The 12,919-nt window shown below is 35.6% G+C and overlaps 2 protein-coding genes across 8 annotated transcripts; both read left to right on the forward strand.

Annotated features, from left to right (window-relative positions):
* The first annotated feature begins 282 nt into the window (after positions 1 to 282).
* On the forward strand, positions 283 to 3,267 carry LOC112279638 (uncharacterized). 2 transcript variants are annotated; one of them, XM_024514272.3, is made up of 4 exons: positions 283 to 862; positions 1,469 to 1,615; positions 1,803 to 2,784; positions 2,918 to 3,267. In XM_024514272.3, the coding sequence occupies exons 2-4, from the start codon at positions 1,533 to 1,535 to the stop codon at positions 3,068 to 3,070; spliced, it is 1,218 nt and encodes a 405-aa protein (XP_024370040.1). In that variant the 5' UTR covers positions 283 to 862; positions 1,469 to 1,532; the 3' UTR covers positions 3,071 to 3,267. The 2 variants fall into 2 exon arrangements, with proteins under 2 accessions (XP_024370040.1, XP_024370039.1); XM_024514271.3 differs by lacking the exon at positions 283 to 862 and having other exon boundaries at positions 921 to 1,615.
* A 2,952-nt stretch (positions 3,268 to 6,219) lies between these two features.
* On the forward strand, positions 6,220 to 8,975 carry LOC112279265 (ultraviolet-B receptor UVR8). Of its 6 annotated transcripts, none has more exons than XR_002968938.3 (6): positions 6,220 to 6,444; positions 6,591 to 6,864; positions 7,039 to 7,255; positions 7,442 to 7,763; positions 7,894 to 8,552; positions 8,681 to 8,975. XR_002968938.3 is itself a non-coding variant. In XM_024513523.3 (5 exons), exons 1-5 carry the CDS (start codon positions 6,360 to 6,362, stop codon positions 8,394 to 8,396), a joined length of 1,401 nt encoding a protein of 466 aa, XP_024369291.1. In that variant the 5' UTR covers positions 6,220 to 6,359; the 3' UTR covers positions 8,397 to 8,975. The 6 variants fall into 6 exon arrangements, 2 of the variants coding, with proteins under 2 accessions (XP_024369291.1, XP_024369292.1); XR_002968939.3 differs by having other exon boundaries at positions 7,894 to 8,457; XR_016502013.1 differs by having other exon boundaries at positions 6,221 to 6,444; positions 6,572 to 6,864.
* The last annotated feature ends 3,944 nt before the right edge of the window (positions 8,976 to 12,919 follow it).

Below are 12,919 nucleotides of genomic sequence, written 5' to 3' on the forward strand. Positions count from 1 at the left end.
TGGCAAAGAAAAATCGCTTCATCGCATATCCGATAGCGCTGATCTAATAGTGGACGAGATTTTCGGTCAGTAAGTAGTTCGTCCGACGAAGAACCGAACTGTCGGTACGTTTCTCGTTGGGTCAATCCACAGTTTCATCTCTTCTCAACGTTCTTCACGAGACTGTAGTCGATTTCAATATTCTAATGTGTCTGTACGTCCAAACGCCGAAACTGAGTCGTGGTCCCAAATTATTGGCAAATGTATGCAGTCCGCATGGTCAGTACCACAATTCAATGCTGATTATCGTTGGATATTGCTACTGTTGGCACGAGTCTCGTCATCTTTTTCGTTTGATATGCAGCGTGTCGGTACTGCACATCTCGAAGCCTACAGACACATTGCCTTACCAAGCTTTTAAGTGAGGTTTATACCATGATGATTCAAACCAGTGCCCTTGCTCGAAATTTAGTCGGTACCTAGAAAAGCCGTAGTGTCTTACCACAAAAACCAACTCTCTGGATCTGCTGTAAATCGGAAACAAGTTATTATGGCGGTGTCGACGCAGCCCTGATCCAAAGGCTCTTTTCGACGCACTGTTGCTTCCCCAAGTGTTCTATCTCTTTCTTACATTAGGAGTCGGTTGTCGTGCCGTGAGACGATACAATTGGTAAAAGATCCAACAATTATAGTGGGCTCCAGAACTTATCTCATTCTACTACTGAATCTGTCGGGGTCTTGGCGAGCAGAGTGGCTTGAGAGAAGACACTTGGTGCTCAGAAGAGAATCGTATTGACTTGAGACTCGTAAGTCTGGAGGAAGCGGTAGATTCGTTGGCCGGTGCAGCAGTGCCGCTGGTGGGGTCTCACGCAGCAATCTGAAGGTATATAGCAGCATCCCACATACACTAACCCTGTCATGTTATGTCGTTGTCTGTCACATCTTTAAAACCCTTCATCACCTTCAAAACATTGTATAGATTTCTTAAGTCTTAAGCTTTTTACATACAGATCCAATTATATAGTTCTAGGGTAGTTCTTCCTCCAACTTATGTCCAACTTCATTCTCTGTCCAACTTTTCTATGCTTTCAGTTAGGTTGCCTGTTGTCTGCTGTCTGCAATATAAATAAATTGTGCTTTCACAAGAGTAGAATAGATAGAACTCTTCACCAAAAAATTACGTAGTGTTGCTGCGAAGATTACAAACTCATCAGGTAGCTGATGTGCATAGAAACGTCAATATAAATACGATCATGCATCAGTCAGTTGTGAATGAATTTTTGAGCAGGACTTTATGACTGAGTAGGGTTGTGGAATACAGAGGATCTAAGATATCAACTAAAGATCAAAGTGTCCCTTTAGAAGTCAGTGCTTCAAACCTCAATAGCGAGAGAAGCGAGAGCGAAAGTGATTTTCCGTTCTGATAGAGATAGCTAGGAGGAAGATTCCGTCAAACTCAACCCTCTAAGATGCGTAATGTTCCATACAGCTTGACGCACTCCCAAACCAGGGAGTTTCAGGATTATAGAGAGGGGCCTCTCGTTAGGCAGCTCATGAAAGTCGACATTTCGAAAGGATATCCTTCAGCTATCAAAAATAACTACGACCTCATATCGTTTCCTACGGACGCCCACAGGTACGATTTTTATTTATTTATTTATTTCCACCATTAAAGCATAATGTAAGTCACTTAAAAGAGTACCACTGACATGTACAGCGTGGGAAATGTCTACTGGATTGTACGTCATTGCAGGTGCTTGGTTTTATTTTTAGTTGTGACCCAGACTGTGTAACAGGCTAACTCTCAATCTCAAGTCTTGCAGAGCAATGGTTGAAAATGGTGATTTGATGTACTCGGGGAAGGCCCCAAAGAAAACTCGCGCCAAGGAAAGCTCCAGATTCTTCGGCGTTCGGTTCAGGAACGATCTTCAGAAGTGGGTCGCAGAAATCCGAGTCGCAGAATGGAAGAGCGTCGACAAGAAAGTTTGGTTGGGAACCTTCGATAGCGAAGAAGGTGCTGCTCGCGCTGTAGATGCAGCCAGGAAACTTCTCAAGTGCAAGAAGAAACGTGCTTTCAATATCCATAGCCCTGAGTTGGAGGCATTCTCAGAGAAAGAAATGATTCCACCACACTTAAATTTAAAGGATCTCCGGGACGAGTCGATGTTCAAAAATGTCACCGTCTTCATTAAAAGGAAAGCCCAAGAGTACGCCGCAAGTTTCAATCCTTACATACTCACTGAAAGCTCAGAGCCCCTTTCAACTTTCACTCACGTCGATTTGGATTCTAGGCCATATGATATTTCGTCGCAGGAGGATATGACAGTCGCTACACCCTCCTTAAAAGTAGAAAATTTGAATGATTTTGAGGATGCCCACTATTCTGAAGTCGCAGGTCCATACTCCGACATGTGCTCTACATCAGCTAGCAGTTTCAGCCCTCCGTCACGTGTCTCAGATGGCTGCTGGATCCGATCAGGGACATCTCCGGAGGATAATACTAACTGGTTCCAGGTCGATGCATCTAGTTTTGAGCACTGTCAAGATGGCGGAGGTTATGGCTGTTTCGATTGGCAGGAACTCTCTAGTAAAAGTTCGTCCCCACACTCTGATGATGCACTGGAGCACGAGGCAACTACCTCACATTGTCTCACACGGCCGGAGGAGCAGGAACTTGCTTGCTCTGAAAGTTCAAGAATGGAGGCGATTCCATTGGATATGTGGGATATATTCCTCGAGACATTCTACTCTGAAAGTCAAGCCAATCTGGATCAGACAGCCATGGATATATCTACTGGACACGAGGTGAAACATTATGACATGCTCTACTCCTTTCTTCACATACTTTCAATGAACTTCCATGTAGCATAATTCCTTCCCAGCCAATCCACATCTCGATTGATGTTTTGGAACCGTTTTGTGGAATTCTGTGGCGCAGGAACAGCTCAATTTCGACATCTACACACCTAACCGAGCGCTCCTGCCACAAAAGCAGCTGCCTGAAGAGAACATGGATTGGCATTACAACTCTCTTTCAAGTTTGAATCCATGTCTCATGAATCCATTTGAGTTTACACAGGCCGTCTACTAGCAAATCACTAACTACTGTTGTGACCATCGATTACTCTAAATCTCGATTGACGAAAAATTGTCTTCAATGGAAGGACAAACCTAAGTATTCGTAGGCTTGTACAGTGCTTGCATACTTGCATGTATCATATTCTTTTTGTAAAATATTATTTTACCAATTTATTGTGTGGAAGTGTCCAAATTTGGGCTTCTAGGATCGATATTTTCTGATGAAACTCACAGGGTTGGTCTCCTCGATCACCTCAAGTTGTGTCCCTTCCATCTTTCCTTGAGAAAGGGGAAGCAAAGCTTGGAAACCTTTGCATCAGCTTCTCGACTCCCAAAGCGAGTTGGACTTAATATCAACTCCGCACAGAACTAACCTGTCACAATTCTCATCCAATCGATATTCCTTAAACATCAGAGCATCTCAAAGTGTGTGTTTGGTGGAATGTTCTGTTTGTCTACCTTTTTTACTGTAAGCAATTGCTACATAGTATGTGACGTTCCTCTTGAATTTTTAAGACGAGATTTTATGAAAGTTTTTAGTACTATAGATAGAAAATAAGTTTAAATGTTTCTGCATGATAAGGACTTAATTTTTAATTTTTAATTCTTTTAAAAACAAAATTTCAAGTTTAACCTCTTACATTTGAGCATAAAGATAAATTTAGAATTTTAAAAATATAATTTTACAGCATTACAGATATGATTTAAAATTCACAATCTATTACCACCTTTTTATGAATGAATTATAAATAGTTAATTTTTATATCTTTGTGCCTTCTAATATTTCAACTTTTTCATATATTTTTTACATTTAAAAACTTATTTTTGGATATTTTTAAAAATTATCTATAGTTAATCTATTTTAATTCTAAAATTTAATTTTTTTCTTAAAAAATTTTGACTATTCTTCTTAGTAATAATTTTTATTTGGTGTCAAAGATTGCAAAAAAAATAAAAATAAATAAAAATCTTCTAATTTAACTTTTGTGTTATTGGTATTTTTTTTTTTTTTTTTTTTTTCATTTTAAGTGTAAATTATCATAGATAGAAGGAAAACAAACTATAAATGCTATTCTTTGAAGAAATGACAATAGATTTACAACCACTATGAATCTTTAAGATCTATTTAATATTCTTTAAGAAAAAACTTATGTATTAACAATCTCAATTATAGAGGCACTATTAAAATATTTTTAAAAGAAATTAACAATGAATTTTAACATCTATATAAAAAAATTGGATGATAAAGAGAAACAAGTAGAAGTAGATCAACTTCATTAATAGGTTTTAAAATCTTACTTTTATAAGTGTAAAAGAACTAAAGCTCAATACATCACCAAATTTCAAGAAATAATATCAAAATTTCAAAAATATTTTATTACATATCAAATTCTTTTTATATTTATATCTTTCTTGATATCTTAATAGTATTATTCAAGTAGGATTTATAGACATATTTGCATTTACAAGAATCTTTTCTTAATTTCAATCTTTGTTTGAAAATATATTAAAGATTTACAAACTTTATACAATTTAAATATATTTTAGAAACATTTGTGGCTACATTTGGAGAAAGTAACTAATCAAAAGAAACTTCACCTACTTTAATATGAATCATATTTGATTTCTATTTATGTTATATAATTTTAATAATTTGCTTGCAATATAGATTAAAAAAATAATAATCTTACAAAGTAAAAGATATGGCTTAAAAGATAATGTCAAAGTTTCATTATTGAAAATGCCAAAAGTGGATTTATAAGAACAATTCATCACTTAAGCAATTGCATGCAATAACCAACTCTTTAAAAGTTGTCAAGAAAAAAATTTAATAGAGATAGATAATTAAATAATAGCAATAACTTATATGAGTTTTTAATTTTAAAAAATTAAGATCAAGGCTTGTATAGACTAATATAATCAAATTTAAGTAATTGACAATACAAAAATAATAGAAGTTGATATAAAAACTTATATTTATATTAAAGAAATAAAGGTCATAAAATATAGGATTGTTGTATCTAATCAAATAAAATCAAAATTTAGAATTTAAGCTTAAACATAGAAAAGTTAAAAAATAAAGATATTAAGTTGTTATAAAGATCTTGCAATTAGACAACTTTAGACTACAACCATTAAATATAAGTTTCATGTTATCACTAAATCTTACACCTTCTTTTAGATTTTATATATTTGTTAATATTTCAAGTTGTAAATTCTCAACTTAAAATATTATAAGTTCTTTTAAACATTAGAGCCTGAATTTTTTTTTTATAAATAAAGACTTTGTATTATAATATAAATCAGTGCTTTCAAAAAAATCTAAACAACTCCAAAAGAAACTAATAATAGACTTCTAATTGCATCTAATTGATATTATTGTAGAAACCAAGCTCTTAAAAGTGGCATTAGAAGATTAAGTATTAGACATTTTTTTCAGCATCATTTAATATCCTTCAAATCTAGTGGTACTTGGTCTTTTAGATTTCAAATATATAATTTGAAGTAAGCCTTTGAAAACTTTAGTATAAGTTAGAATCTCACATTAACACTAATTAAAAGTCTATAACACCAATAAATTTTATTAATAAAGAACCTGGATATTTATTTACATACATTTTTTTCCTATAATGTAGAGAATGTATCATTTTGAATTTTACAATTCATTGCCACAAAAAAAAAAAAAAAAAAAAAAAAAAATCATGAGAATCTGACTTTAAAAAATCTATAATAAATTCTATAAAAGTAAATGACCATGATTGCTGTAGAATAGATAATAGTTGAAAAAGTCCACAAAATTAATAAACCAAACAGAAAAAATCAACTTCAACTTTGGATACATAACAAGGGAAATCGCGGAGCTGGGGTGTACTGGAGATTTTCCAAATTATTTCGACAGCTTCTTTAATAGCTAGAAAACGACAGAGGATTTCACGTAATTGTATGCAACAAGCCCCTCCATAATCTTCATGCACCAAGACTTAGCAGCAATTGACGTGTCCGATGATGCACTTGTGCATGCGTTCCATAGCTCTTGGGACGTCCAGCCGTGACGCTCTGGGACGCGCCGTGACAAGCCGCGGCTAGCCGCCCGCGTCTCGGAGTCTCACAATGCACAACTTGGGCGTGATACTAGCGTGACATGTGGATTGTGCGTTTGTGAAGGGACGATCCCTGGACCGCCTAGAGTTGCAGGTTAGCATCAGACTCTACACCCGGCTCTGTTCAAGAGATTGTGTTGCTGGCAGAAATCGCCAAGGCTTCATTTTTGGGAGGATCAGGGGTTCCTACGCCTTGCAGCTATGAGGGGTGTGTTGCGGGGTCTTCAAGGGCGTGTTTTCAACTTGGGCGCTCTTTGCGCTGACTGCATGAATGCGTTTCATACAGGTGATTTGTTCTTGGTCACTCGGATTCTTGATTAGGTCACCGCTGGCAGTGTAATTCCTTCAAGAGGCTTGCTGTTGTGTGCGAAATTTGAGAGTCTTGCTTCCATGGACATACATTGAATGTGCAGGTAGTTGGTCCATTCGCAGGTAGGCTGACGCAATTTGGGCGAGACTTTGGGACTACGATTGCAAAAAAGACTAGGGTGCTGAGTTTTGGAGATGGTAGCCATGGGGCACTCGGACACACAGATTGCTTCGGCGGTGATGCGTATGAGCCTCGAGAAATTAATGGTTTGCCGGAAGATGTGGTGAGTGTGGGAGCTGGACATTACCATTCCATGGCCGTGGCACAAACAGGGGAGCTATGGGCTTGGGGTCGCAATTTGGAAGGTCAGCTTGGTGAAAGAGACGGAAACACCAGGTAGGTACACTCACCCTTGTCCAGTTTGTGTCTACACAGAAGCTTGCTCAATCAGTTCCTCACAAACAAGAAAGAGTGGCATTCTCCATAACTCCAAGGTTGTTTCTATGTCACGATGCCGGAGGGTTATTCCAATTTGTTTCATACGATGATTTTGATGGGTGACGAACATAGAGAAAAATGGCATCAACCGCAAAGAGTGCGAGGTTTGGAAAGCGTTGAAGTTGTATCAGCAAGAGGGTCGGGGGTTGTTTCCATGGCCATTGCAAGAGACGGATCATTGTGGACGTGGGGCAAGTCTAAACGCGGGCAGCTTGGCTTGGGCACCAAAATCATGTATGCTCAAACCCCGAAGCGGGTGGAGGCCCTTGTGGGGCAACAAGTGGTGCAGGTGAATAGGTATTACTGCCCTTCGGTCCTCAAATCTGTGGCATCTGTCCTCTTAAGCTGCGTTCCTCATGCTTTGTCCTGTTTTCGAATGTATTCGTAACTGGTGAATTATTGTTGGAAATTCTTGTTTAACCTTTTTGTGAGGTCTACTTCAAAGAATTAACATGCTGCAGGTTGTCCTTGGCAGGTAGCGTTAGGCTGGGGTCATGCTCTTGCGCGCACAGCTGAAGGCCATGTTTACAGCTGGGGTTACGCAGCGAACGGCCGCCTTGGGTTCCAGCTATCCGACTCTGAATCTGCTGAAACTTCAGTAAAGAAAACCAGTCCTACGGCCATTGCTCGTGTCGATAACGAATCTATTGAAGAGGCGGCATACCGGCAAGTCCTAGAAGATATGGAGAAAGAGAAGAGTCCGGTTCTGGCTTGGGAGCCTGTTCGAATTAACTCACTGTGCTCGCAACATGTGACAGAAATTAGTTGCGGGATGGACCATTCTCTGACATTAAATGGTAGCACTGCCCATTCTTGTTGTCTTCCATTTTAGTGTTTTATTAGAAAGCAGTTCTATTTGGGGGTGGCTGATGTAGTCATATTACGCTGCATCACTAGGCTAAAATGAATCTCTCTGTATTGCATCAGAGAAAGGAGAGCTCTGCAGCTTTGGTGACAACAGCTTGGGACAACTCGGCAGGTCCACTGCAATTTCTGCTGTGCAGTCTAGCATTTTCGCAGTGGAGAATTCAGAGGATCATGTGCAAGGTCTTATTAGGGGGGAAAAAGTACTTCACGTAGGTGCAGGTCTTGGTCACTCTTTGGCTGTCACTGCCCAAGGATCAATCTATTCGTGGGGCTGGAATGCTGGCCACCAGCTTGGTAGAGATGAACGGCAGGATAGTTCTCTACCAGCATGCGTTGAAGATGTCGAAGGAGATGTGGTAGCTCTAGTTGGTGGTCGTGCGCATTCCTTGGCACTGACATCGCAAGGACAACTCTGGGTGTGGGGCAGTGGGAAGAATGGCAGGCTAGGACTAGGCAGCCCTGCCGATGAGCCTTCGCCACTTCTTCTAGAGAGCTTGGAGAATCACTGCATTGCGGAAGTCGCTTGCGGCTTCGATCATTCTCTCATTCTCCTTATCTCTTAGCTCACATGTCAAAGCTTGTAGTGAATGGTTTCCTCAACATTACTGCAGTTTGTTGCAAAGTGTGAGTTCAATATGCTTTTCGTCTAAATATACTCTTCGCCGGGTCGGAAATACCATCGTAAGTAAGGAGAATAGTTTTTCGGCTTTCCTCGAGCGGTATGTTGACGAGACCAATTCGCAGGTTTTACAGATCTAAATAGTTACAATGTTCTGATGTTGAAAACCCAGCACCGTCTTGGTTACCATCACTGACCCCTCGGCTGTTCGTGCTTATTGTGTGGCAGCAATCAAGTACACGCTTCATCGCCTGTTCTTCTATGGAATCTTTCGCTAGGTGTGTGGTGTTGGAGCCTCGACCTTCCACAGGAACCACCGCTGGATGTTGAGCCCGTGAAGATATAGCAACAGCAAGTAAATGATATTTGATTTGTATTCTTGTAATATATATATATATATATATATATATACATAGATGTTTGAAATATCTAATATAATTTTAGAGTTCTATTACTATGGAAGAACTTCGTTATATTCTAAAATACTCCTTCAATAAAGGTGTGGTTGAATTATCTCTTGAAAGATGTGTATCTTATTGGACAAACTTTTCTTAGCTCTACATTGGTAGTGATTGTTATCTTTATGTTTTACTAATATTGAATTTATTATGCTATCCTTGTTTTTTCCTATATTACCACCAATTTGCTAGTTAGTTGAATTTTCTTCTATTAGTTTAATTGCTGTGCTATTATATCAAATATAGTAGTTTGATATCCAAATTTGTTTTATTGATACAAAAGAGCATGTTTTCTTGTATAACATTTACATAATTCTACTCTAATGGAAGTAGAATTTTAAAAAAGAGGTAATTTTGTTTGTGCTCTATTTGGCTACTATTAAATATATACTATCTTAGATTCATTGAAAGAAAGTAATAGATAAATACAATAGGTTCTTATATTACTTCAGTAAATAGAAGTAAGTAGAAGTAGTAAAAACATATTAAGTATATAATTATTTTTAGAAAACTTGAAATTTTTTTATGTACAAATTAGATCTCTATATTTCTATAGATATGCCATAATTATTAAAACTTATCTTAAAAGTAAAAAACTTCTAGGACAAGTGATAATAATTACATCATATATATATATATATATATATATATAAAAGAATATAGAAATCTAATTAATATTTAGGGAATTTCATTAAATTTATTTAGATATATATTATTTACCAAATGTATATATATATATATATATATATATATATATATTTATATATATATATTTTCTTCTATTTACTTAAGTAATTTTGACATTTGTTACAATATCTCTCCCTCTTTCTAATTTCTATTTTTTTTAGAAATAAGTTTTTATAAGAATTAGTTTAATTGTTTCATAAGTTCTTAAAATCCAAGATTTTTCAAATGATATCAGCAATAAATTCTAATTAATATTTTATACACATATGTTTGATGGATCTTTTGAAACATTAATAATGTTTTATACTAGAATAAAGAATATGGATATTTTTAAAAAAGAACAATTTCTATTTAAAACTTATAATAAGATATGGTTACTTTGTTGTATTATTAAGATTAATTGACCTTATAATAATTTGAAATATTAAAGAATTTATCTTTTATATATTCAATAATAGATTAATTTAGTTCCATATTGATTGATAGGTTAGAAACTTGATTAACAAGTTAACCACGTGTCAATAGCTTGCGGAACAAGCTAACTATGTGGCGTACATATAAAGAACTTGCTTTATATGTTAAGATATGTGTCTTGTGAAGTCCACATGTTTTAGAGGTCTTACAAGAGATTGCCTTATAGCTCCTGGTTAAGAGTATATATGGAGGAAAGACTGAAGACTTCTTCACTCTTCTCAATATCTTTCTAGTACTTGGTCTTGTTTTAAGACTTTCTAGTTTTCTTATTTTTGGCAATAGCCATTGTAGTTTAATACTATACCATCTTTGAGTGGCTTTTTAGTTCTTTTGAATAATACAAGAGTGTATTGAGGATTTCTTTCTTTGAGTTGCATGTCCTTGATAGTTTGACAAGAGTGCGAACTTTTTGTTCTTGTCTTGTTTTAAAAGTGAGTGGATTACTGTCACGGACATATATTTATTCCAATAGTTACTTATATGATTAGGTAGAAGTAGGTAAATATAGATTAATTCTATAAAGTCTTCTAAAGAAGCTTTCTAGAAGCTTCATAGACACGGTTTTGACTTTAGATGTGTTTGTTGGATAGAAACTTGGCCAAAAAATTAACCACATGTTGGTAGCTCATGGAACAAGTTAACTCCGTATAGTAGCTTAAGGAATAAGCTAATTATGTGGCACATACATAGATAACTTGCCTTGCAAGTTAAGACCTGTGGCTAGCAAAGTCAATACATGTTGGAGGGCTTATAGAATCTTGTCACATAACTCTTAATTAGAGAATATATATATGGAGGCAAGAGTGAAGCCTTCTTCATTCTTGTCAACACCTTTATAATCTTTAGTCTTGGCAATAGCTATTATAGTTTAATATTACATCACCTTTTGAGTGACCTTCTAGTTTTCTTTACTGACACAAGAATATATTGAGAATGTTCTTTCTTCAAGATTCATGTCCTTCATAGTTTGATAAGAGTATTAATATATTGTTTCTATCTTATTTTAGAAGAGAGTGGATTATCCCACTTCTATTGTTGAATTTTGAAGGTTGTGGACTACCTACCTTTAAAACAAAAGTATTATTTTCTAAAACTAACCTTTCTTTAAAAAGAGTGGATTACCTCTCATTGTCGAAATTTTTAGTAGAGGTTGCAGATTACCCTCTTATAATTTAACTTTTTGGATTTGTTTGAGTTGCCTATGAAAGAAAAGATTATGGATACTACTCTTAATGAAAGTTAGAATAGATTTGCAATTATTGCAAATCTTCATGAGCTTGTCAATACTTTAAGAATAGAAATCTCATGTATTTCTAATATGAATCATAGAGGTACTATGCCTATGCCTATGGAAGAAGTTCAGAGTTTGTGACAAGAGGTTGTATAATTAAAAGAAGCAGATAGATTGATCTCACAATCAAATCTAGAGAGTTTTACTTCTATAAGTATGATGGAGACAAAGATTAGTATGTCTAAGAAGTTTGATGGAACAAGATCAAAATTTTGAAGATTTTTGCAACAAGTCAAGCTCTATCTAAGGTTGCACCTTTTCCAATACTTTGATGGATTTACTCAAGTCGGATTCATTAGTACACTTCTATCAGGAAATGCTCTCTCTTGGTTTGTACCTTTAATGGAAAAAGATTTGCAACTCCTTTATGATTTGAATTCATTCCTAGAAATATTTATGGCTACATTTGAAGAAAGTGATCGAGAAAGAGTAGTAAAGATCAAGCTCTTATCTTTACAGCAAGGATCACGATCAGCCACCATATATGCTGCTGAATTTTAAAACCTCACTTGCGATGTAGACTGGAATGACAAACCTTCATCAATCAATTTCAATATGGATTGAAAGATAATGTTAAGGACTTGTTACTGATAATGCCAAAGAAAGAATCTTTAAAATAATTTAATATTCAAGCTATTGCATGTGACAATCAATTATTTGAAAGGTATTAAGAACAAAGATATGGCTGAAGAAGAACAAATTTAATAATGATGGCAGCTCTTAAGTTTTCAAAAACTTATTTATCAAAGCTAGAATTAATGCAAATTGATACAATATGTTTTAAATCCCTCACAGAGCAGGAAAAGAATTGATGACGTCAAGAAGGCTTATGCTTATATTGCGGAGAAGCTAAACATACTACTAAATATTGTCCGAAGAAACAATATAATTACAAAATAAAAAGCACGATTGCCAAAGAAGAAAATGTGTTGAAAAACGAGTTGCTCCAACTATAATAGGGACTGTGTGGCTGAAATCATGTGCAACATCTAGTAAAGGTCCTATTCTCTCCTCTGATCCTTTACCTTATTTTATAATAGAATATCTGTTTAAGACCAAAAAATCACAAAGTCTTAGCCATGTTGGATTCAAGAACCTTAGCTTGTTTTATACATGAAGACTTTGTCAAAAAATACAATATATCCTTAATTAAAAAAATCAAACCTATGCATGTAGAAGTAATAGATGGACGTTTATTATCTTTTGGAGATATTACACATGAAACTATTCCTATAGAAGTAACAATTAATAGTAACAATAGTTTAACAATATTTAATATTACTAAACTCCTTTTAATCTAATTATTTTAGAATTATCGTGGTTAGAAAGATATAACCTTCAGATAGAATAGATTTCTTACAATCTTGATTTTTTTCATAGTTTAGCCCAAGGTCCTGTGCTAGGCAAGTAAAAATCCATAAGTCTAGTATATCCAAATTCCTATTAGTAGGTACCAAACTTTTCATACATGCCACAAATGAAGGGCCATCTTTTGCTATATATGCCACACCTATTGTTGATGGTGAGAAAATATCAAGTGATATTCTTAGCTAGTGT

Source organism: Physcomitrium patens, chromosome 3 (genome assembly GCF_059467195.1).
Source record: "Physcomitrium patens ecotype Gransden chromosome 3, ASM5946719v1, whole genome shotgun sequence".
NCBI lineage: Eukaryota > Viridiplantae > Streptophyta > Bryopsida > Funariales > Funariaceae > Physcomitrium > Physcomitrium patens.

Coding starts and splice junctions, on each gene's coding strand:
- LOC112279638 (XM_024514271.3), top strand. CDS start 1,449: ATGCGTAATGTTCCATACAGCTTGACGCACTCCCAAACCAGGGAGTTT. Junction 1,616..1,802: donor TTTCCTACGGACGCCCACAG/GTACGATTTTTA, acceptor CAAGTCTTGCAG/AGCAATGGTTGAAAATGGTG. Junction 2,785..2,917: donor ATATATCTACTGGACACGAG/GTGAAACATTAT, acceptor TCTGTGGCGCAG/GAACAGCTCAATTTCGACAT.
- LOC112279265 (XM_024513523.3), top strand. CDS start 6,360: ATGAGGGGTGTGTTGCGGGGTCTTCAAGGGCGTGTTTTCAACTTGGGC. Junction 6,445..6,590: donor CATGAATGCGTTTCATACAG/GTGATTTGTTCT, acceptor GTCCATTCGCAG/GTAGGCTGACGCAATTTGGG. Junction 7,764..7,893: donor CCATTCTCTGACATTAAATG/GTAGCACTGCCC, acceptor GTATTGCATCAG/AGAAAGGAGAGCTCTGCAGC.